Source organism: Bos mutus, chromosome 26, assembly GCF_027580195.1.
Source record: "Bos mutus isolate GX-2022 chromosome 26, NWIPB_WYAK_1.1, whole genome shotgun sequence".
Classification (NCBI taxonomy): domain Eukaryota; kingdom Metazoa; phylum Chordata; class Mammalia; order Artiodactyla; family Bovidae; genus Bos; species Bos mutus.
The window spans coordinates 10,558,904-10,583,777 of NC_091642.1; the positions used below are offsets into that span (position 1 = coordinate 10,558,904).

Here is a 24,874-nt window from a genome sequence, read left to right on the forward strand (position 1 = left end):
TTAAGAAATTGTAGCTCCCAGGTTCAAGCCATAGCTTTTGCCACTTGTGACACCACCGGCAACAGTGGGAGTCTGTCTGTCAGCTCCCACCCAGAGTACCCTGAGTGCGGAAAATCTGAGTGCTAAGCGTTTCAGAATAGTGTTTAGCACAACCATAGGTGGAGCAGATTTCCAATGAATGAAGGCTATTTAGAAGCAGTTTATTAGATTGGAGGCAGACGTTGTACAAAGAAAGGATTGTTATGTTTGTAGTAGCAGGGCAATAGGACATAAATTAGCCATTTTTCCAATGCAAATGTTTATTTTCTGCCAAGATATTAAATTTAATTTTAGCTCAGGGTAGGAAGGGAATGACCTCAGCATAGCACACGCTACCCTTGGTCTTTGCTTTAACTTTTTCAAACCATTGCGTACTTAGCAAAAGTACTGCTTACTAGTGGCAGTTCAGTACTTTGCTGTGTTACACTTAAATGGAAACCCACATTTGTAAGTATTCCAAACTCGCTTCCATTCTGTTGGTTTTTCAATGTCCAAGGAGTGTATATGGCTATTAGCATGATGCATGTAGCACTTCTGACCTTAGAAACTTAGTTTGTTGTGTTCACTTTGGATTTTCTTCATTATTAATTTTGGGTAGTCATAAGGATTTCTAAACTAATATGTCAGAAAAATCCCCCCTCTCTAGAGTTCTCTTTTTCCTTTAATGAAAAAACAGAGATTCCTTGAAATGTGTTTAAGATTCACATCTTGTAACTTGGCCCAGAATGTGACCATAAAATCCATTGGTATTTAAATAATAGTGATTTTTAAAGACATCACTTCACAGAGACAAAAAAAAAAAACACAACAGGTTTAACGGTTTTCTTTGAGACATTCTAAATTACAAATATTCGATGGGCTCAAGATCAAAGCTTCTCCTCATTAGCACTTAGGAAAGCTGACCACCTGACTCGCAAGGATACCTTCCTTAAAGAAAATAAATCAAGAATACAAATGTGACATTCAATAGTTGTTCCAGCAGTCACTGACATTCCCTAAAGCGTCACTAAGAAAATACTCAGACGCGTGTGTTCCCCAAGTCTCATTAGTTCCATATGATAAATGCTCCATGCTTTTGTAAGCTGCTGAAAGATTTTTATATTGAGTTCTGGAATTTCCCTCGCTGTACCAGATGCCGTGTACTAATCCTCCCTTTACACATTCAGGCTGACGCTGGGCAAACCCCTGGGAGAAGGTTGCTTTGGGCAAGTGGTCATGGCTGAAGCAGTGGGAATTGACAAGGAGAAGCCCAAGGAAGCAGTCACTGTGGCCGTGAAGATGTTGAAAGGTGAGGGGGTGGTGTGGGGAGGGAGGAGAAAGGGGTTGCCTTATCAAGAATGTTCCTTTTGTGTGAACTCTATCATGGTGCGGGGTCAAAGAGCACATAGTTGACCTAGGGGTTGAGAAGTTTTCGGTATAAATCAGCATCTCAGACAGACTATTTATCTTGAGCAGTGTGCACTTATAAAAAAGAAAAGCCAGTTCTGTTAGAAAGTGGTAGCTCATTCCCTTTATATTTGGAAATGCTTAGAAAATATTGACTCACATAGAATTGATTAATTTAGATGAGTGTTGGCACGTTGGATGCAGAACACAAACCTTAGCTTACAAATAAGGGAAGTTGGCCTTTTTAGGGGGAGCCAAGAAGGCTCAGAGAGAGGAGGCCAGTCCTTCTCCTTTGCAGGAGGCACGGAGCGGGAATGGCCCTGGTCTGGGAGAGTTGCTTAGGAAGCTAAGAGGGAGCGCATGGCATTGATGCGGGTGCAGAATTGCTCACATGTTCAGGGACGAGTGAGCAGTGACCCAGAGATGTGAACGTCGAGAGGCGTTCGTGGGAGCCTGAATATTTATGTGTTAACCTTCCAACCCTGCTCATGCCTACAGCCAAAGAGCCTAAAGACCTTTTAACCATTAACTTCATCTTCCCACAGTATTCTTTTATGAGAAGAGTTATAGGAAACGGTTACATTATAAATCCCATTGTGGGCATCTCAGAAAAGACACCCCAAGCAGAGTTTTTCCCACATGTCCTGGCAGACAGGTCTGTTCTCAGAATGTGTGTGCTTGGGCAGTGGTGGGGAGCGTCACGCATTGTGGACACCCAGGGTCAGGCTTTTTCTTTCTTTCATGGGATTTTGAGTCATCGCGTCTCTTCCTGAGCGGAGGGAGCAGGGTAGAAATCGTTGGAAAGGAGTTGGGTGTTTTGTTGGTTGTTTCTCCTTAGCTCTGGATCTGAATGGCTCCCCAGGAAAATGAGGACATTTTGAGCTGCTCCCCACTTTGGGTGTGATGCCTGGGAAGACCACAGACATCAGCCGTGGCCATTTTAATAGCCAGTGGGCATCTCAGAGCTTAGAGAGGACGCCGTGTGTCACTGCAGTGGAGCCTCGCCCTCTGAGGGGCAGGTGTGCGCTTCTCCGTGGGTGTCCGTGTGGATTTTACACTCCAGGCACTGGTGTTGCTCTTCCTTTTGTGAAGCCAAAGAGCTTTATGCAGCATGGCTTCTATCCATGGCCTATCCTCCTTTTGGGGTGAGCTCAGATTTTCCCATATTGAATTAGTTCAATTCAGGTACCTGAGGAAGAATCTTGCCACTTTTTGGAAGCTTAACTGCAAGCCAGGATATGCAGGACCTAAGCTGTTCTTGTTTGAAATTATGGAGCAGAGAGGTTTTAAAAACTTTAATTATCTTAGTATGGGAATCCCAGCCCCTTGGGAAGCCCATAGAAGGCGAGAACCTTCAGCCCCTCAAGATGCAGGAGCGGGCACACACACACACACACACACACACACGCACACTTTTGTCCTTGGTATGGGAACTTTTGTCCTTGTCTGAATCCATCTGTGAGTGCCCTGTGGGCTTTGAGGGCTCAGCTTAGCAGCCTGTGATCCAGAGACAGTCTGAAGTATGTGAAATGCCCCCATCTTCCTCCCCTTCCTCCTCTTCCACAGAAGTCCTCACAGTTGCTTTTAGGTCCCATGAAATTTGATGTGGTTTTCTGAGATACCTGCGATCTGCCAGAGGGTGGAATTATTTCCTGGTAGAGAAGAATGCCCCCATGTCTGTGAGGTTTGCTGGGAAAGAATTGGCCTTAGCGCCCAAGGCATATATAGTTGTCTTGACTTTTGACACTATTGACCCCAAGTTAGCTATTTGACATGGAGGAGGGCAGTTCTCTGGGCATTTCCTTCTTCACCAGTAAGATGAGAGAGGTGATTTGGAAAGTCTTTTCTGGTTCAGAAATTCAATTTCATTCTGTTTCAACCAAATGTTCATCAACCAGCAGTAGCAAAACTGATCTGCAACTTACCTAATGTTCTAGATGATGCCACTGAGAAAGACCTTTCTGATCTGGTGTCCGAGATGGAGATGATGAAGATGATTGGGAAACACAAAAATATCATAAATCTCCTTGGAGCCTGTACTCAGGATGGTGAGTAGGAGGAAAAAAATGCATTCATTCACATAACCCAGGGTTCAGCATCAGCGTCATTTTAGAAGTGTATGGTTGTTTAGATCTTGCTCCTAGAGCCTCCTAAGCACATGTTTAAAGTTTTTTATAAAACCCACCTCAGGAAGGCGCTCCTGATGACCATGCCTGGGGTCTAGGGGGAAAGGTGGATGTTAGGCAACCCTGGATGGGAAGGCCTGTAGCGTCCTGTTGTTTTTTGGACATAACCTAGAGGGTGTTTGGAAAAGGCCATCTCATTATGTTTAGAGAGAGAGAGTTCCCAATGTAAGATCCTGCATTTTGGTTGACAAGTTCTTCCCTTGAAATGGGATTGAGGAACCATGTCTTGCTATGGGTGAGTCCCCAGGAGTGGCCTTAAAGAGGGGACAGGAAGGACATGTTATCTTCCTCCGGGGAGTGAGAACCCTGGCTTCTCTCATAAATGATCTGTGTCACTTTGGGAACCAGTTTGATGATAATTAATAAACTTGGAATGCCTGTTTTTTGCCTCGGCAATTTCCCTTTGAGGTCTCTACCGGGAGTCAGGAGACTGTAAAGGGTTATTGTAAGTATTTTTGGCTTTGTGGCAGCCACCCACCTCTACTGCTGGAGTGAGAAAGCTGCCACAAACAATACAGAAATGAATTGGCCTCGCTGTGTGCCAGTAACATTTACACACGGAAACAGGCTGGTCTGTGCCATAGGGACATTATCGCACGCGTGTGTAAGGAGCCATGCACTGGCTTGCAGAGTTCGTCGCACAACGTTTGCAATGGCCCACACCTGAACACACCCATCGGGGGAGTGGATGAATACAGCACGGTATATTTATATGGTAGAATCTATGTAAGCGTTAAACGGAATGATCTGGATTTATGTTTTATCAGCCTGACTGGCTTTCAGAAAGATCATGTGTGGGGGGAAACTGTTGCAAAGCTGTGTCTTTATTACTTATTGATGTTGCTAAAAATAATACATCGTTTATTGATACACATGTGTTTGTAAAATTGTTAAAATTAAATGAGAGCAGCAAATTTATGGTAGCCGTTGCTTTCTAAGAGGGGACATGACAAGAAAGGGGCACTCACGAAGCATTTCTGTTTTATTAAAGACTGTTGAGTCTACCTTGGCCGGGTGTTCGTTGTCATTTGTGGGGAGATTAGAAGGCAGGTGTTCTGTTTTTGTGTGTGCCGTTCTGTATGTTTAAATTAAAAAAAAATAATAATAAAGCACTGAGTTGTAATAGCTACGAACTCCTTGGCAGAGCTGCCCCAGGGCAGCTCCGGGGTTCGCTGCCTCTCCAGCTCGTGTTTTCCATCCACAGGGCCGCTCTATGTCATCGTTGAATACGCCTCTAAAGGCAACCTTCGGGAATACCTGCGCGCCCGGAGGCCACCCGGGATGGAGTATTCCTACGACATCAACCGCGTTCCCGAGGAGCAGATGGCCTTCAAGGACCTGGTGTCGTGCACCTACCAGCTGGCCCGGGGCATGGAGTACTTGGCTTCCCAGAAAGTGAGTCCTTCCCCTTCTCCTTGGTTGGATGGATTCCAGTGAAAAATATGTGAAGAAAACAGGCCATTTGGATGTGCTCATTTGCCGAATCAAGCCCTGGCCTGTCTTGTACAACCTGGAAAATATGTCTTGCATAATTCATACCGGGGTTTGATGAACTCTTTAACAGCCAGAGTTGCGTCATAGACCTGTAGCAGCGCCGCAGAGGAGAGCAGAGAAGATGTCTCTGCTCAGAGATGGGCTGGCCGGCACCCTTTGGGGAGCCAGCTTTCCAGGTGGATGGCAGCGGGGTTAGGGGGCGCTGCCTTTGGTGCCGATGATCTTTTGGCTTTGTTTTGTGGTTCTTGAGTCTCTGGATGTGGACTTTGGGTGTCGTCTCTGTGGTTTGGAGTTTGAAATCAAGTTAAAGATTCTAGGAACGGAGATCAAATGATGGGGTCTTATGGTGACATCGAGAGCCAGGTATTCTCGGGATTTATTTTGTCTCATTTCGTGAGGTGACCCTCTGCGGTTAAAAGTTGGCCAGGTCCCCTGAGGTGAATCACTTGCATTCCGAGCATGCCGCACGCAGTTGGAACTTGAAACATCTGAATTATTCTGAAAGCAGTTAGACGGGTGCCCAGATGTCCCCTGGGGCATTTTGGATTGGCCCCAGATGCCCTTCCCTGGCCCACACTTCGGGGACGGTCCATAGCTTCTTCCTTGGGCAGAGGTGGGTCAGTTCTTATCTGCTCTGGCATGTCATGAAACATCAGTAATTCCTCGTGTCCCCAAAGAAGTAAGAGCCTCTGGTGGGCATGGACCCTCTGTCCCCCCGCTGGATCTTGGCCATGGCGGTCATTGACGGGGCAAGGTGGCCACTGTCGCATCACACCACGTAGCGATTCAGGAAGGGCCCCGCTGCAGCTCGGCCCCTGCTGTCTGTAGCCAGGTGGGAACACAGCCAGAGTTACCACGTGCTCTGGTTTTTTCTCCTTAGCAAAAGAGTCCAGAGTTGAAGATTTTTCAAAAAAATATTTTTTCCTATAAAATCTCCCAATGTATAGATTTTAAGAAACCAAGACAGAGTGAAGTTGTGTGCATGTGTACGTGTGTGTGTGTTTGCAGCAGACTTTGCCAGCTAACGTGTCAGACAATCAGATCCAGAATGTGGGACATTTGACAAGACATTGCTTCAAAATGTCAGAGTCACAAAAGATTGAAAAAAAAATCCTGCAGAGAGGGTTCCAGATGAAAAGAGGCTTAAGAGTCATGACAACTAAATGTGTGATCCTGGACTAGGTTCCTGTTCTGGGTGGGAGGTAGGGGGACAGCTTTTGTAAAAACCATTTATGAGCATTTAAAATATGTGTATGGACTGTATATTAGATAATGTGACTGTTTCAGTGTTAAATTTGGGGGCAGTGATAAAGGTCTTGTGTTAAGGTAGGAGATACCTGCTAATGAAGTCTGCAACTCATTTTTAAATGGTTCAGCCACAAAAAGTGTGTGTGTGTGTGAGAGAGAGAGATACAGAGAGAGAGAGAGAGAGAGAGAGAGAGAGAGTGGGGGGAGTCTGGGTATAGAGAGAAAGAGAGAGCAAGGAAGCCTAAGAATTGAATCTGGCAAACATGGATATCCATTGTTCTATTTTACCTTTCTGTAACTTGGAAGAATTGCTAAGTAAAACCCTGGGAAGCCATCCTGCCTGCAGGCTCCCCCACATCTGACCCTCCAGTCCTTCTTGCTCTGTCCTCCTGCTCTGGTGTGGAGGGGGGATGATTTTGGGGGCTCAGCAAGGAGCTACTCCTGATAAAAGTGGTAGAAGGCTGGCCTGGTGCTTTTATTAATCCTTCAGCAAATATGCCTGAGTGTTCCTAATTCGGATGCCTGGTGCGCTGGGTCAGGCTCCCTGTGGGTGACTGGAATGGATGCCATCCTCAGCCTCTTGGAGCGGGCACTGTGGGGGACAGCAAGTGAAATCAACAATCAGTTCAGTTCAGTTCAGTTGCTCAGTCGTGTCCGACTCTTTGCAACCCCATCAACTGAAGCACGCCAGGCCTCCCTGTCCATCACCAACTCCCCGAGTTCACCCAAACCCATGTCCATCGAGTCAGTGATGCCATCCAGCCATCTCATCCTCTGTCATCCCCTTCTCCTCCTGCCCCCAAACCCTCCCAGCATCAGGGACTTTTCCAATGAGTCAACTTTTCACATGAGGTGGCCAAAGTATTGGAGTTTCAGCTTTAGTATCAATCCTTCCAATGAATACCCAGGACTGATCTCCTTTAGAATGGACTGGTTGGATCTCCCTGCAGTCCAAGGGACTCTCAAGAGTCTTCTCCAACAGCACAGTTCAAAAGCATCAGTTCTTTGGCGCTCAGCTTTCTTCACAGTCCAACTCTCACATCCACACATGACCACTGGAAAAACCATAGCCTTGACTAGATGAACCTTCTTTGGTAAAGTAATATCTCTTTTTGAATATACTATCTTGGTTGGTCATAACTTTCCTTCAAAGGAGTAAGCATCTTCTAATTTCATGGCTGCAGTCACCATCTGCAGTGATTTTGGAGCCCCCCAAAATAAAGTCTGACACTGTTTCCATTGTTTCCCCATCTATTTCCCATGAAATGATGGGAGCAGATGCCGTGATCTTAGTTTTCTGAATGTTGAGCTTTAAGCCAACTTTTGCACTCTCCTCTTTCACTTTCATCAAGAGGCTTTTTAGTTCCTCTTCACTTTCTGCCATAAGGGTGATGTCATCTGCATATCTGAGGTTATTGATATTTCTCCCGGCAATCTTGATTCCAGCTTGTGCTTCTTCCAGCCCAGCATTTCTCATGATGTACTCTGTGTATAAGTTAAATAAGCAGGGTGACAGTATACAGCCTTGACATACTCCTTTTCCTATTTGGAACCAGTCTGTTGTTCCATGTCCAGTTCTAACTGTTGCTTCCTGACCTGCATATAGGTTTCTCAAGAGGCAGGTCAGGTGGTCTGGTATTCCCATCTCTTTCATAATTTTCCACAGTTTATTGTGATCCACACAGTCAAAGGCTTTGGCATAGTCCATAAAACAGAAATAGATGTTTTTCTGGAACTTTCTTGCTCTTTCCATGATCCAGTGGATGTTGGCAATTTGATCTCTGGTTACTCTGCCTTTTCTAAAACCAAGACTAGCAAGGAGAGATAAGAAAGCCTTCCTCGGCAATCAATGCAAAGAAATAGAGGAAAGAAACAGAATGGGAAAGACTAGAGATCTCTTCAAGAAAATTAGGAATACCAAGGGAACATTTCATGCAAAGATGGGCTCGATAAAGGACAGAAATGGTATGGACCTAACAGAAGCAGAAGATATTAAGAAGAGGTGGCAAGAATACACAGAAGAACTGTACAAAAAAGATCTTCATGACCAAGATAATCACCATGGTGTGACCACTCACCTAGAGCCAGACATCCTGGAATGTGAAGGCAAGTGGGCCTTAGAAAGCATCACTACGAACAAAGCTAGTGGAGGTGATCGAATTCCAGTGGAGCTATTTCAAATCCTGAAAGATGATGCTGTGAAAGTGCTGTACTCAATATGCCAGCAAATTTGGAAAACTCAGCAGTGGCCACAGGACTGGAAAAGGTCAGTTTTCTTTCCAATCCCAAAGAAAGGCAGTGCCAAAGAATGCTCAAACTACCGCACAATTGCACTCATCTCACATGCTAGTAAGGTAATGCTCAAAATTCTCCAAGCCAGGCTTCAGCAATATGTGAACCGTGAACTTCCAGATGTTCAAGCTGGTTTTAGAAATCAACAATAAATGTGGGCACAAAAGTAAGCATGTTGAAAGGCTGAGAATCGTGCTGTGGAGGAAGCCCCTGGCATGGGGGCAGGAATGGGGGGTTGGAGGATTTGGGGACCAAACGTGATGGCTGAGCCCTCCTGCAGAGGGACAGGCTGTGTGGAGGCAGGCCCTGCTCATTCCGAAGCTGACAGCCCCAGGCAAGACTCAGCTCTTGGCGCTGGGGAAGCCTCCAAGGGGCTGCTGCTACTGCTGCTGCTAAGTCGCTTCAGTCGTGTCTGACTCTGTGTGACCCCATAGACGGCAGCCCACCCGGCTCCTCTGTCCCTGGGATTCTCCAAGCAAGAATACTGGAGTAGGTTGCCATCCTTCTCCCCTCCAAGGGGCAGTGATTTGGATCAGGTTCACAGTATAAAGCCGGCTACTTGTGACCATGGTTTTGGCTAAGGTTTATTAGCTCCGACAGATACCAGAGAAGTAGATTGCTTTGGGATATATTTTGCCATCAGGACAGTTAAAGGATGGGGTAGATACGGGAGGGAGAGGAAGAGGGACCAAGGATGACTGCTGGATTTCCACCTTGAGAAACTGGACGGCGGTATGATGGTGGTACAGCTTATCAGGATGAGGAAGATGGGAGGGGCAGGGGCGGTGGCAGGAATTGATTCCGGTGGGAAACCCCAGGTGCATTTCCAGTATGTCCGAGGGTCATTCAAAGGCAGATGTCCGCCAGGAAGCTGAAGGCTGCAGCTCAGCTCTGGGGGGCTAGGTGAGGCACTGGAGCCAGTGAAAAAGGTATAGGTTCAGGGCACAGGAACGGATGAGTTCACCTTGGGCAGGGAGGTTGGGGAGAGGCAGAAACAGAAGCTTGGAGTCAAACCCTGAGAAACCTCTCAAGTCCACAGATTGACTTAAAGCACAGGAAAAGACAGAGGAGACACCCTCAGAGGAGGAGGAGGAAACCCAGAATGTGGTTCAGAGGTCCAGAGAGGAGTCTCGGGAAGGCAGAAGGAGGAGACAGAAGATGGTTGAGTCCTGCCCCACCACCCGCATCGCACCCTGGCCTAGAGGATCAGAGCCTTCCTGCTTTGCTGTGTGGTGTGGTGGAAAGAGAACAGAGGATCAGATGAACTCAGCAAAATGGGGAAAAGAATACATTTTAGAACAAACTGAAAGTACTCTTATTAGGAGTACTGTAATCATAATTACACTACTAATCACTACCACTTTTTGAGAGCTTAATGTCCAGCAGGCCTGGGGCAAACATTTTACATACAGTATTGTCCGCAACCCCAGAATAACTCAGAAACAGGTGTGTTTATAATCCCTGTCCTTTGGGTAAATATGCTGGGGGCTGTTAGGAAACTCCAGGAAACCTTTGAGCCCAGGTGTGTGTATGTCACTGTGCTCATTTCTGAGATGAGGACTCGTCAGTTCAGAGAATAAAGAGGCTGGTCCCAGACCTGGCGTTTTGCTTTTCTACTCAGCTATCTTGCTCTCAGATATTCCTGCCTCTCTGGACCAAGAAGAGGACCGCTGGAGAGGCATTGGGAGTTGAAGTAAGAAAGAACTCAGGAGGAGTGTGTAAAGGATTCTGTGTGTATCACAGGTGTATATAAAGAAGACCAAGAAGATGAGGAGAAACGCCGTGTGCTGGGGCTTCATTTGCCAACCCAGGGTGGAATTGAGGGGACAGAGTCTGTTTCCTAAGGCTTTGCAGTCGTGTTTCCAAAGCTCTTTGCCAAAGGCCACCTGTAATTAAGGACCTAGAACAGGTTTAAGCAGGTTCTAGATGAGGATCTTAAGGATGGTGCCCTGAGTGGAACCTGCTTCTAAAACTGGAGGGCTTATTTGGGGTAGTGGAAAATGGAAAAGCAGGGGACAGGTCAGATCCTAGCTGTGCCACACGGATTCTGTCCCAGTGGAGGGCAATGTGTTCGTTAGAGACCCGAGGAACTGTTGGCTGTGACATCTGGCTCATTGCTGATGGAGTGTAATTAGAAATTCAGCTGAGTGGACATTGATGGGGTCAGGCTCTGTACTGGGCGTGTAGAGATGAACCTGCAGTCCTGCGCTTAAGCTGGAGACACTGGAGATGGACAAGTTAAGAGACACTGTGATGTGTACAGTAACACAGTGAGCGACGTGGTATTTGAGCCTTATCCTAGTTATGCAAGCCTTTCTATTTTTAGTGTAAAGTACACTAATTTTTCTTTTTTATAAAATCTTAAGGACAGTTAAACCTCCAAGGTGTTTAACTTTTAACAGCTGTTTTTATTTTTGCTGGTTTTTTTTTTTTTTAAGCTTAGCTTCCTCATCTTTAAAATGGCTATGATAACACCCATCTCATAAGTTGCCTTGGAAATTTAATGTGATCAGCTGTGCAGAGGCACCCAGCACACTGTCAGGGTCATAGAGGTACTCGTCTTCCTTCCCTTAGGGACCCATTGACCTTCGTTTATTTAAAGAAAAAAAAGGAATACCAAATATCCCAAAGAGCTCTAGTTATATAAAACGGCCAGCTCTTTGCACTGGAGAACAACTCAGATTTCTGCAGATGATGGAAGTTTGGCTTGACGTTGATTATTTTCTTTTTCTTGGGTACTGGTTCCAAGTCTCTTCTTGTTCAGCCCAGAGGGTGGGCTTTGGTGTTTCCCAGCCCCCTGGGACGCAGGAGGCTGGTGATGGATTCTGGCTTTCACAGTGAAAATGGAGGTCGCCATCACGGTGACTTGGAGTTGAGCCCTTATGTGTGGTTGGAGCCCCGTGCACAGGGAGCCAGATTCTTCTGACCACATGGCTTGCCAAACGCACAGAGTCTTGTCGGCGGGGAGCACACCACCGGGAGAGTTTGGCCCAGGACTTGGAAGTTCCATTTGAAGAGGCCTCCAAAACCAGGAACCCGGCTCCTGCCCCGACTGGATCCCCGGGCGGCTTCTGGGAGCTCTCACATTTCCTGCTGCCGTTCTGGCCGGGCACAGCCAGCGTGTGGGCTTCTCTTGCTTTCTCTTCAATGACCTTAGCCCATCCAGGGGGCCACAGATGGGGATTAAAACAAGGACTAGTTGGAGGGTGGGTGGAAAGAAATTATTCCTAATTCATTCTTCAGGGAGAGTTTGGCTTGCTCCTTTTTAAAATGGCCTGTTTCTTGTAGTATCTGTCTAAAATCAGCCCCGTCTCACCCATATCAGAGGGCTTGCCAGGAGCCTCTCCTTCATATGATAGTTTGCGTTTGCCCAGAACCTGTGTAAAAGGCTCTGTTAGGGATGTTTGTTGACTTCTGTCTACCTTACATTTCCCAAAACAGGAGGTGATGATTTGGGACCCCAATTACTATGTATCCTGATGAAATTTTGGTATATTAAAGTACAACTAAAATGCTTTCAACAGCTTACAAAAGCATATCATTTGAGAAAGGAAATATAGAAGTTACAAGAACTAGAGCTTTCTGAGACTGAAGAGATCGCATCAGTACCATGAATCGACTGCCCTGCAGTAAGCATCTCAGTGCCTGGCCCCTGTGTATGTGGCAGATATAGGTTGGGCCCTGTGTGGGGGCCAGATGTTGGGTGAGAACTGGACAGAGAATTTGGATAGACAGGCAGTGATTTTGATATAAGCCCAGAACAGATGTGACCAGCTCCTTCAGAAACGAAATTTGAGGGAAACAGAAAAAAAGATGCAACAGGGCTAAGTCTGGAAGCACAGAGACTGCCGTGCAGACATTGTGGCCTCCTGTGGGGCACGGGGGTGGGCAGTGATGAGACCCTGGACTAAGCTGGTGGCAGTGGGAAGGGAGCTGGGTGGACAGATCGGAGAGGCATTTGGGAGTTGAAATCAAAAAGAACTTGGGAGGAGTGTGTAAAAAAGTCTGGTGTGTATATCACAGGTGTGTATGAAAAAGACCAAGAAGATAAGAGTAGAGACCTTGAACTTAAGGTGCCAAAGGGATGTGGCAATGTCCTGTAGCCTGATAAAAGTGAGAATCTGGATCCCAGGAGAGAGGTCAGGATAGAGATAAGAATTTGAAGATCTTTCCTATGTAGCTAAGAATGGGAGCCATGAGGATGTATGGAAATATACAGAATTAATGGGACAGGTCCTCTGTTTTGAGGGAGAGAGGAGTTAAGCCAAGGAATCTGAAGGGGTGGGGAGAGAGGAGGAGAGTGAGCCAAGAGAAGGGATGGGGTGGAACTCAGCAGGGGGACAGCCTCAAAAATGAACAAGAAAACAGGGTCCTGAACTGCAGAGAGGAAAAAATTCCATTTGAGTCTTCACAATGTGAAGGATGCCAGTCAACTGAAGTTAAAAAGGCATGTGGTTTCTTATCTACCTTTGCTCTTTGAAATAGTTGGGGCCTTAGTCTTTAATTAGAAAAGAAACACCAATTTTTGACTTCACTTGTATTTTCTGTCTACATTGTAAGAAGTACTTGTGTTACCTTTTTATCCTTACAGCATTTTGAAAGAAGTTTTTTTTTTTTTTTTAATTTCAGTGCATTCATCGAGATTTAGCTGCCAGAAATGTTTTGGTAACAGAAAACAACGTGATGAAAATAGCTGACTTTGGACTGGCCAGAGATATCAACAATATAGACTATTACAAAAAGACCACAAATGTGAGTCTACGGTGATGATTTGGTGGGAGGGTGTTGGGGGCACGGAGCATTCCAGGTGAAAGATAACGTTCAGAACTAGAACAACCAATGCCTTTTTATTCCTGCTCGTTGGCTTTACTCCTTACAAACTTCTCAATAAGCAAATTCAGGCTTAACTCTTACTAAGAGTTAAGACTCTCTCAGTAAAAGTGAACCAGTCTTATATACTGAATAATCAGCCTCTAGGATCTTCACAAGGCTCCTCGTCCGGAAATTCCCTAGCAAAGATTGGAGCTTGTGAGTTTCTGGGTTAATTTTCACCTAGAAACGGGCCAGGGTGTGTCAACGTGCTGGGGAAGATGTATGATCACGAGGAAACGACCCTTTATCAACATGTCCGTATCTGTGCATCACCCACACTCTGCATAGTCCCTTTGGAGCGTATTTTTTTCACTAATGACTCTCCAGCAAAAACCATTAGAGTGTCAGCTCTTAAAATAAACAGGGCACAGCCCAGTGGGGGCTGCTAAAGTAAAGTGGTTTTAGTATACTGGGTTTGACATTTCTTCCACGCTCGCAGGGCCGACTTCCGGTCAAGTGGATGGCTCCCGAAGCCCTTTTCGACAGAGTGTACACCCATCAGAGCGATGTGTGAGTAACTCCCTTGTCGCTGCCTTCTCCCTGGGGTTGACTTGCAGAAATCTTGTCCGTTCCTCGCCTTCCTTCCTTCTTTGGTGCCTGCTGCATTTCACACACGCAGAGAAGGTGCAGGAGCCAGCCTTAGAAAGGACGGATTTTCTGCTAGGCTGGTAACCAATGCTCTGTTACTAATCTGCCTGGCTTCAAAGCACACGGGAGGTGGAACCGCTAACCTGCTCCTGCCAGAGCGGAAGCTCCCCCCTTGAACTCACTCACGGATGTGCAAGTACAAAGCTGCCATCTAATTTGCCAAGCTGTTGGCATGTTCTTCGCGCTCTTCAACTTTTCCTTCTTGAGAGCGGTTTGTCGTATTTTCCCCATCCTAGGTTTGTCCTAACAGGGAGGCTGGTTGGGACGAGATCCACTCAGGGGATCTCCACAGAGCCTACTCCCTGTTTATCCTTTGAAAAATGTCCAACCTCGTCTTTGCAGCCTTGATAACATTACAGCAATAGAGTGAAAACTCTACAGTATTTTAATTATGATACACTTAAAAATACCATCAGGGCTAGGCTCCAAGCGGTATTTTAGAATTCTAGCTTTGGAAATCTGCTGGAAAGATGTTACCATTGTGAGAAACTGGGTGAGAGGTACAGAGGATCGCGCTGGTCTATTTTTGTAAGTTCCTGTGAATCTATAATTATTCCAAAAGTTAAAAAGTTAGCTGAGCTACTCTTGTGTGGGCAGGAGGGTTTCTGGCGCAGGCATGGAGCCCGTGCCACGGCCACTGGTTCTCTTCAGCAGTCCTAGAAGGAGAGCCTTGTGGTTTCCAGTTTTGCAGTGAGCTGCTTCTCTTGCTGTATACAAAACTGAAGTCAGTTTCATTTCTGAAACTCACCCTAATAGAATCAGTGAGGGTGTGTTTCCAGCATAGAAGCTCATGTTGATAACACTGCATAAAGACGAAGAGTTTTATTTGAAAGTGGTGGACGGAGGAAGAAAGAACCAAATTTCCATCCCTTGTTTCCCCTTCCCACCCTCCCCCAAGAGTGATGGTTTACCATCACTTATCTGTTGTCTGCTGATGGAAAATTCCATCAGAATATCTCCTCATTGTCATCTGGGGATGCTTTCTGGGGGCAGGAAGGGGCAGGTTGGATGAACTGCAGGAGGGCCCCGGTCATTTGTCTTTGAATGTAAGAAGCACGGGGGAGTTTGTTTTCTTAACTGGGTGTGTTTAGGTTTCTGTGATTCAGATGGGTTACTAATGCTGTTTTCTCCCCTCTTTGCAGCTGGTCCTTCGGGGTGTTAATGTGGGAGATCTTCACGTTAGGGGGCTCGCCCTACCCAGGGATTCCCGTGGAGGAACTTTTTAAGCTGCTTAAGGAAGGACATAGGATGGACAAGCCAGCAAACTGCACCAATGAACTGTAAGGGCTCTTGTCTCTCCTGATGCCCCAAGGGGACCCACCACGCCACTAACGCTTCTCCTGGCTGGTTCCGTTTCCTTAGGCCCCCAGGTTTCTAAATACGTCCTGAGAAAAAGAATAGCGGAGACTTCTGGGCTCAATCCCAGAACTGAGATAGAGAGTTCCATGGACAGGCCTGACTGTCCAAAAGAAAGAGCATCCTCCTGAGGTGGTGTGGCGTGAGCTTTACCCCACTGAGGTGGTGAGTGCTTGTCCGAGGGCTCCCAGCCGTCCACAGTGAGCCCCCGCAGTAATCTTCCTGGGCCACTGTGCTGTCCTCGCTGTGAGTGGAAGATACATCAAGCCTTCCCTCATGCACAAGCCTGAGACCCATGGGGCTGCCTCCATTTCTTATGAGTGGTCTGTGGCCTCTGCACTGTGAGTAGAGAGTAGGTGCTTCTGCAGCCTCTTTGTGACCATTGCTATTATAGATGGATTTTGACCACAGCCCTCAGGGTGAATGAACTAGTGTCTGCTTATCTATATTTTAGCCATATTTCAGTACAGAGGATTAAAAATTTGTCCAGGTGCTAATATAGTCTGACTGTTAATCCTGATCTGACTATAAAACTGGTTTCGAGCAAAACCTACCCTGTACTTTAAGTGGAATTACTTGTGTTGGTGACAAGCGTCTTGTGCAGTAAAATCAGCGCTTTGAAAAGGTGTTTCTCCTCCCAGCTCCCAGTGTCAACTAAGAAGAGGGATTGTTCCAGAGACTGCAGTCTCTTGGGTATTGTTTCATGGGGATTTTATATCAGTAATCCCATGAGTGCTTTTCGGTGCACAGTGGGCATCAGATGAATGGTCACATTTTATAGTATATTATATAAAGGCATTTATTGTGCTCCTTGTCATTCCTGGGGCTTTTTCTACTATAGAGGGTCTGTCGAAACCCATCGTCAAGATAAGGCCTGGGAGCCTAAGCCTGTCCAGGAGTTAATCAGGAAGTGAAGGCATAGCTCAGTGACGACAGATTAATTCATAAGAACCTTGCCTTAATGTTGTGCTTTTCAAACTTCAGTTTTTCAAAACTGAGGAACCTTTGTCCAGAGTGTCAGGCAGATAACAGTAGAGCAGCTTTGGTCCTGGCAGGGGTGTGTGGGGAGGGAAAACTGGATTCCCACCCGCCCCTACCTGGCTCTTCCCACAGTGTCCAGAAGTGTGGAAATGTGATGCCCTGTTATAAGTCACTGCCACAGGGATACTGGAAGTCAACCAGGAAAACAGAAGTGTCTTTTTGGGTTTTTGGCCGTACCACATCGCTTGTGAGATCTTAGTTCCCCAGTTAGGGATTGAAGCCCAGTCCTTGGTGGTGAAAGCGCTGAGTACTAACCACTGGACCACCAGGGAATTCCCAGAAGTGTCTTTTTTGATGGTGTAGATACTGTCCTAAAGCATTTTGCATAAAGTGATGTTTTTGTAAATCAAAGTGCCTTACAGAGAAACTAAGCAGTGTCTCTTTTGGCAGAGTGGATCACCACCTCCTAATTCAGTTGCTAGGGCAGTTCTGATACATTTTCATAACTGAGGACATCTCTCCATACTGACTGTTAAGAGTGGCTTATAGCCACACCCCTAGTCCTCAGGGAAGTAACTCACCAAGGATATCCATCTCTTCCAGGTATATGATGATGAGAGACTGCTGGCATGCGGTACCCTCACAGAGACCCACCTTCAAGCAGTTGGTAGAAGACTTGGATCGAATTCTCACACTCACAACCAATGAGGTAAGAGCCTCCTTCCAGAAGCCAAGGGTCCTTGCTGGGGAACCCCCGTATAGCTTTTGAAATGCAGCCTCCCCAGTGGAAGTCTGGGGTACAGTTTATCATTGTTCCAGGGCTCAGATAGACTGAAACCATGTTTCTCCCAAACCCTGACTTTTCTTGGAACTTCATCTTGAGAGTTGCGACTCACAAAACCAGACACAAAGGGCCCCACCTGAGGCTGCCCCTCACTGTGGCATGTGGGTGGTGGGTCCACGGTGTGTGTGTGTAGGAAGATGGGGAAGGGGAAAAAGATGTCCAAAACTGCAGCATTTAGATTTGAGTGGGAGGGAGCTGGGGTTTCTGTGCTGGTTGGATTCCTTGCCCTGCTCATTAGCGTGAGGGCTGCTGGTCATTACTCTGAGGGCTGCTGGTCATTACTCTGAGGGCTGCTGGTCATTACTCTGAGGGCTGCTGGTGGTCCATTACCAATGAACTTGTTGGGATGAAGTGAAGTTGTGCCATTCCAGCTTCTATATAACGCAGGATGGTCATAGTGTATACATACAGAGTCACTCCTTTAATGAGTGAAAACTTTTGATAAAATATGTATCTTCTATAAAACAGTTATAACCTATAACAACAAAAGAAACCCCCTTCTGTCACTCACTGTCCACACTCAGCCATGTCAGTGGCTACTTCATGCAGAGAGAGTGATCTTTGGTTGTAGAAAGAAAGTGATGTGAGCAGGAAAGGTGATAAACCCATCAAAGCCAGAAAAAAACCCACAATAGAGAGAAATAGTGAATTAATTAGAGATATTTAATGAGGATATAGAACAGTGTTCCCCCAGACAGGGGGAGAAAACCCCCACAATTGTCTTAATAACAACAGAAAAGATTAAAACTGCCTAAACATTTTAGAAGGAAAAGAATACATTTATTTTAAAATAATGTATTTAATAGTTTCAGATTGATTTTTTAAAAATAATTAAATGTTGTGATTTGAAGCCTTAAGCCAGGAATATTATCTGTGTGTCTGACTGTGGCTGATAAAGGGAGAGATTGCATTTAAATGAATACAGCTGACCTTCAGAAGTTGAAAGGAAAGGAACAGTTCAAGGGGAAAAAAAAAAAAAAAACAACCAACTTTCTTCTCCTGCCAAAACTGTTGTTTCTAGTATAAGTTCCTTTAACCCTAGACTTGGAATTCACTGATATCTCTAGGTTTTTTTTTTCCCCTATCAGATCTGAACATTTATGGCTTCAGTTAGAAACTGAAAAAGCACTAAAGTTCCATTTTAATGATCCTGTATCCATGCTCTATGCCATTTATTTATATATTTACATTTAAAGTGAGCCTGTTTTCACCCTGAAACTTACATCTAGCATCCTAAAATTGAAAAAAAAAAAAGCAGAATGCCATATTGTCCAACGGATATAAAAATCGAAGTTCTTTCCTTCTGAAAATCATTACCACATGCTGGAGAAAAATGGTTCCATTTAGGACAGAATTTCATTTTTTATCATTGTAAGCAAAAAAGTTCTCTTTTGATGTGGTGGGCGTGTTTGTTTCCAGTCGTGTGGTTCATGCTGATGTTGTTGGAGCTGACACATCCCCCATTCTTGGATGGGGACTCTTTTTCTTGCCAAACCTGGTGATGAATTATAGGGGTGGGTTGGGTTTTTTTTCCTTTTTTCCTGTCTGTTAAAATGTATAGTTGCCAACATTCTGTGGGCCCTTCTCTGATAACACCAAGGCTGGTTGTGCTGTGGTCTACACCTTTTTATCCCCTTCTCAGCAAAACCACGCATCATGGTATACTCCTTGGCTTTTGGGGGTGTGAGCAGAAGCACCCCAACATGCTAGCCTGGATGAGGCAGTGAGACCCAGTAGGGCCCCAGTTTAAAAATCTTTTCATAGTTTGCAAACCTTTTATGTCAAGGGCCAGACAGTCAATATTTTTAGCTTCATGGGCCTCTTTGTGGATCTCTGTAGCAACAGGCGCAGACAATGTGTAAATGAATAAATAAATGTGTCTACGTTCAGATAAAACTGGATGAACCCTAAAATTTAAATTTTAGGACATTTTACATAGTTTAATACCATGAGATGTTATTCTTCTTTTGATTTTTTTTTTTTTTCCCCTTTTTCCCAACCATTTCATAAAGTTAAAAGCCATTCTTAGCTCACGGGCTGCACAAGAGGAGGTAGAAGATTTTCACCCTGTTTTAAGTCGAAAGAAATATTATCTGGGGGCCATTGGGTGGGTTTTCCGAGAGCAGCACCAGCTTCAGGGAGCAGAAGAGCCCTTTTTGAATTTCAAACCTGCAAAACTTTGAAATGTAGCCTGCGTTTTCCTGAACTGTTCTTTTGCTGTCCATTATGGATGTAACACACATGAGTCTATCCAAGCCTTTTTTGAACCTGTTTACATTTTCAACTCAGAGAGCTTCTGAGAGTAATGAATTGCATCTGTGAAATTACCCGCTGAATGAAGACATATTCCCTTTAAATTATCCTAGAAGCTACAATAGTAAAATGTAATTCGTGACATAAATATTCAGGGTCTCAGCACTGGAAGGAGGTCCTGGACTTCCACAGCTTCTTATATCTTCCCCATTTTGCTTGGCATGGATTTGAACCATGTGGTCTATCAACGAGTCCTGGGGTCTGTGCCCATCGAGGTGACCATTCAGCTGGGTATTAGGGTTCCCCACTTGGCAATAGTTTGTAACTATTGAAGGGTAACCTAGAGGAGATAAAGTCAGGGTCTCAAGGTGGTCTTTGTGGGAGCTAGGCTGGGTGGGTATCTCCCTGCTGGGGGTGCCCCCATCCTGTCCTGACTCCCATATCAACATCCCAAGAGCCTGTGTTTGAAATAAAAGTCTTCTCTTCGCTTCTTTCAGGAATACTTGGACCTCAGTCAGCCTCTCGAACCGTATTCACCTTGTTATCCTGACCCGAGATGAAATAAAACGTCTCTCTTCCCTTCTTTCAGGAATACTTGGACCTCAGTCAGCTTCTTGAACAATATTCACCTAGTTACCCTGACACAAGGAGTTCTTGCTCTTCGGGAGATGATTCTGTTTTCTCTCCGGACCCCATGCCTTACGAACCCTGCCTTCCTCAGTATCCACATAGAAACGGCAGTGTTAAAACATGAATGGGCCTGTCCCCAAACAGGGTGGCATCAGGAACTTAGCTGTACTGAGCAGGGGGGGCCTTGCCTCCAGGAGCCTGTTGGCTTGGCTTGTATATATGGATCAGAGGAGTAAATATTTGGAAAAGTGATCGGCACACGTGTAAAGAATTTATCCAGTTGGAGACTTGTAATCTTCACCAGGAGAACAAGAAGGTTGTGGGGGCAATGGATTGCCATGGGCCGCCACGTGCTTGTGACCCACCGTGGGTACTGGCTGTGGACCAGCTGGACTTGAGGCAAACACCCGTTCTGCCTGCCTTGTGAATTTTGTAATAATTGGAGAAAATATATGTCAGCGCACACTTATAGAGCACAATTGCAGTATATAGGTGCTGGATGTATGTAAATATATTCAAATTATGTATAAATATATATTATATATTTACAAGGAATTATTTTTTGTATTGATTTTAAATGGATGTCCCAGCGCACCTAGAAAATTGGTCTCTCTCTCTTTTTTTAAAAAATAGCTATTTGCTAAATGCTGTTTCTTACATAGAATTTCTTAATTTTCACCGAGCAGAGGTGGAAAAGTACTTTTGCTTTCAGGGAAAAATGATATGACATTAATTTATTAATGAATTGGTAATATACAAAACAATCGTTTTTTGTGTTTTTTTTTTGGTAATTTAAGTGGCATTTCTATGCAGGCAGCACACCAGACTAGTTAATCTCTTGCTTGAACTTAACTAGTTACCAGATCCTCTGAAAAGAGAAATATTTACAAAATGTGACTAATTTGGGGGAAGTGAAGTTTTGGTTTATTTGTATTTCAGCTCTGCTGTCAGATGATTGGTCTTTACCCACCTAACTGCCCGTATGAAAGAGCCCATTGATGAGAAGGTGTGTTGTCTTGGCGCAGCTTGGTCATTGGGCCCATAAACCTTTCACTGGGCTTCCCAAGACAAACGGTACCAGCGTTCTCTTAAAAAGATGCCTTAATCTGTTCCTCAAAGGAGGAACTCTCATCGAGATGCTAAAAGAATGTTCTGTCCAGCCGCTGGCCTTCTGCCCCTCTCCCCGCCAAGTTGCACATTGATCAGATCAGCCTGCATTCTCTTTGGCGAATCTTCATCACAGCTTCCAGATTTACTGGCAACAGAGAAGTCTCTTAGAATCTTCACGCCCTGTCGGAGAAAATGGAAACACTGAGTTGTTCTGCTGATAGTTTGGGGGATCCTTCCATCTTTTTAAGGGATCGCTTCCGCCTCCTCTGGCAGGACCTCACCGAAAGATCCCGCCCTATGCCAATGTCATGTTACTGCCATGGTGTTCGTTCTGTATGAACGTGTTGTGTTTTGCTTTCAAAACACCTTCTCACTCTGCTCTGGCTGTGCAACATGAATGCGGATGACACTGATTTTTAACGTGTTATGAAATTGGAGAAAGTATTTAATAAAACCTGTTAATTTTTATACTGACAATAAAAATGTTTCTACAGATATTAATGTTAACAAGACAAAATAAATGTCATGCGGCTTATTTTTTTAACCCTTGTGTCTTACCAAGTGGTTTCCCATGCTCGGAGGCGCTGACTCAGTGCTGCGTGGTGTGATCGCCCGGAAGGAAGGCAGAGCTGGGGAGGTCTGTGTTTGCTACAAACAGGTGACTTCTCAGAGGTCTTGGCCAGGACCCAGCAGTACCTGGGACAGGTGGATCTAGTGGAAAATCAGAAAAGGCTGTTCAAATCCTGGCTTCATTGCTTCCTAGGACCCCAGAGTAGTCTGTGTTCCTTTCTGGGCCCTCGCTGCTCCCAGAGGAGCAAATGAAGGGCATGGGAGAGAGCTTTGTGGAAGCGCAGCTGTTCTAAGGATGGGAGACCATCAGAGGGGAGATATTTAGAAGCTCTGGATACTGGGCGCCTTGAAACCTTTTAAGCTGTCTTCCTTATGATGTATGGAAACAACACTTTGCTTCAAATTTTCAAAAAGACAACTTGAGCAGATTTTTAAAATAATTGTACTGTTCGCATGCCACCAAGAATCTGAAGAGGGAAACGGCATTTTGCCTGTTAACAAATATGTATCTGTGACTCTTAAGGCCTCATTAGATCAGCTTGCCAGCCTTCACACCAGCAGAAGAAGACAAAAACAATCTGGCATCTGAACTTAAGCCACGGTCTCAGAACCCTCTGGGGCTGTTGGTGGTTAAAAAGTGCCGTCCTTGGCCAGAACTCAACTTTTCAGTTCAGAATAAAATATTTCTCTTGGGAAAAAAAGACAAAGGGGATGCCGTCCTTGGCATCTTTGTTCTGTTTGAGGCCAGTAGTGAAGCGAGGATCTCACCAGCCAATTGAAGAGTGACCTCAGCCCTCGTTCTGCACTTGCCAATCCCCTGCACTATTTGTTATCAGGACAGGGGTATAATACCACCTAAAAGAACGGGATTTAAAAAAACAGGATAATATGGGAATTCCCTGGCATACCAGTGGTTAGAACTCAGCACTTTCACTCCTGTGACCTGGATTCAATCCCCAATCGGGGAACTAACCCACAAGCCACACGGCACAGCCAAAAAAGAAAAAGATAACATTGTAAATCAGCTAAACTTCAATTTAAAAAAAAATTAAAAATAGGTGAAAGCAGCCTTTTTAAGGAAGTCACGTGTATACAGGAAGACTTCTGTAGCCCTCTGGCCATCTTCACCAGTGGGCTGTGCTTGGTTGGCCAGGCTTTAGGAAGGACTCGATGCTCCATGTTCATGCAATTTCATGATATATCTTCTATATTTTTGAGACTGTTTAGGGGCAGTTTATGGCTTTTACAATGTAAATTATATTGTTACTAGACGAAGTAAGTTGTTATCCTATACCAGCTGATAGCTATTTTAGTTTTAGAATTAGATTTCATCATCAAGGGGGCACCCCTCGTGGCATAGACAGTAAAGAATCTGCCTGCAATGCAGGAGATCAGGGTTCAATCCCTGGGTTGGAAAAATCCCCTGGAGAAGGGAATGGCTTCCCATTCCAGTATTGTTGCCTGGAGAATTCCATGCACAGAGGAGCCTGAAGGTTACAGTCTATGGGGTCGAAAAGAATCGGACACAGGAAGGGAAGAGAAGGAAGGTAATGTGGTCCACGGGAAGGATGAGAGGTGCTTTTCTTGAGATGCTTTTTAGACATAATTTTTTTTGAAACCTGCTCCTAATAAACACATAGGTAGGGCTTGATAAGAATCCTAAAGCCTGTGGCTGCCCCCGCCCTCTCACCCTAGGACCGAAGGAAACACTGGGAATTAGTTGAACCGCTGTGTGACTGTCATCGAGACATGAACAAAAGTCAGGCATGCTGGTGAGGAAGGAGGGGTACCTGACCTTGCTGTCTCCAGCCTGGAAGGGGGCAGATTCAAGAGGTTGCCTCAAAGTCCGGCTGGTGGTGGCCTCGGACAGGGTGGGCAGGTGACGAGTGGGGAGGAGAAGTTGGGCCTTCAGTGGATTGCCTGAGAACCAGGTACTCTGTTCCACACTCAGTTTCTCCATCCCTGGTAACCTCAGGTAGCTTCCCTCCACCAGATGCGTGTCTTTGATCCCACGCATAGGAGACTGAAACGTGCAGTTGCGGTAAAACATACGGCATATTTGAACAGCTAAGGATTGACGACCAGCCCCTGTCCTGGGAACCAGACAATGATCTGCTAGCTTGTACTATATAACAAACAGACTCTAGCGGGGCCAGGTACAGAGACCTCCGCTATTACAGATTAGGAATTTGAGGCTCTACTTGAGGTTCCTAGGAAACACAAGCAAGGCAGCAGCCTTCTGCAGTCCAGAAGAAAGACGATGGATGGTGGATTGGGAGGGAACTGGTTTGGTTTATTTCTTAGAGCGGGGTGATGTTGGGCAAGTCATGGATTCTATCTGGACCTTCATTTATTTCCTCAACTTTAAAACTGATTATCACCGGCCTCATGGTCTTACCATAAGGGCTGCCCGTAGGAGCTTAGCTCAGCCCTGGCAATTGCTAAACTATTAATAAACAATTTTCTCTTCCTGAGGATTTGTATATTTGTGATTTTTTGGTTTTGGTAGATAGTCACAAGATGGTGCAACCATTATCACCATCTATAACATTTTCCTCACTCCAAAAATAAGCCCGGTACCATTTGGTGGTCACTCCCTACTTCTCACAGCTCTGGCAAACACCAATGTACTATTTTCTTATTCTAGCTATTTCATATAAATGGAATCATATATTGTGTCTTCGTGTCTATCTTCTTTCACTTACCATAGTGGTTTCTAGGTTCACTCGTGCCGTAGCATGTATCCATACTTCACTCATTTTTTATTGCTGAATCATATTCCGTTGTGTGGATATATACACATTTATTTATCCATTCATCAGTTGGTGGATATTGGGTTATTTCCTCTTTTTGCCTATTAGGAAAAGTGTTGCTATGAACATTTGTGTAAAAGTTTTTGTGTAGTCACATGTTTTTATTTTTCTTGGTAGTCTACCTAAGCAGTGGAATTTCTGGGTCATAGATA

At 45.2% G+C, this 24,874-nt stretch overlaps 1 protein-coding gene across 12 annotated transcripts in view; it reads left to right on the top strand.

Annotated features, from left to right (window-relative positions):
* Positions 1-21,874, top strand: part of FGFR2 (fibroblast growth factor receptor 2) — a 107,339-nt gene extending 85,465 nt beyond the window's left edge. For 11 of the 12 annotated variants that reach the window (XM_070363274.1, XM_070363277.1, XM_070363271.1 and 8 more), the window contains 8 exons: positions 1,206-1,327; positions 3,363-3,473; positions 4,816-5,006; positions 13,275-13,397; positions 13,957-14,027; positions 15,308-15,445; positions 17,106-17,211; positions 20,189-21,874. In XM_070363274.1, the coding sequence (XP_070219375.1) occupies positions 1,206-1,327; positions 3,363-3,473; positions 4,816-5,006; positions 13,275-13,397; positions 13,957-14,027; positions 15,308-15,445; positions 17,106-17,211; positions 20,189-20,353 (1,027 nt within the window). In that variant the 3' untranslated portion in view covers positions 20,354-21,874. Of the gene's footprint in view, positions 1-1,205; positions 1,328-3,362; positions 3,474-4,815; positions 5,007-13,274; positions 13,398-13,956; positions 14,028-15,307; positions 15,446-17,105; positions 17,212-20,096 lie in introns of all 12 variants that reach the window. The other variant, XM_070363278.1, reaches the window with a different exon arrangement.
* The last annotated feature ends 3,000 nt before the right edge of the window (positions 21,875-24,874 follow it).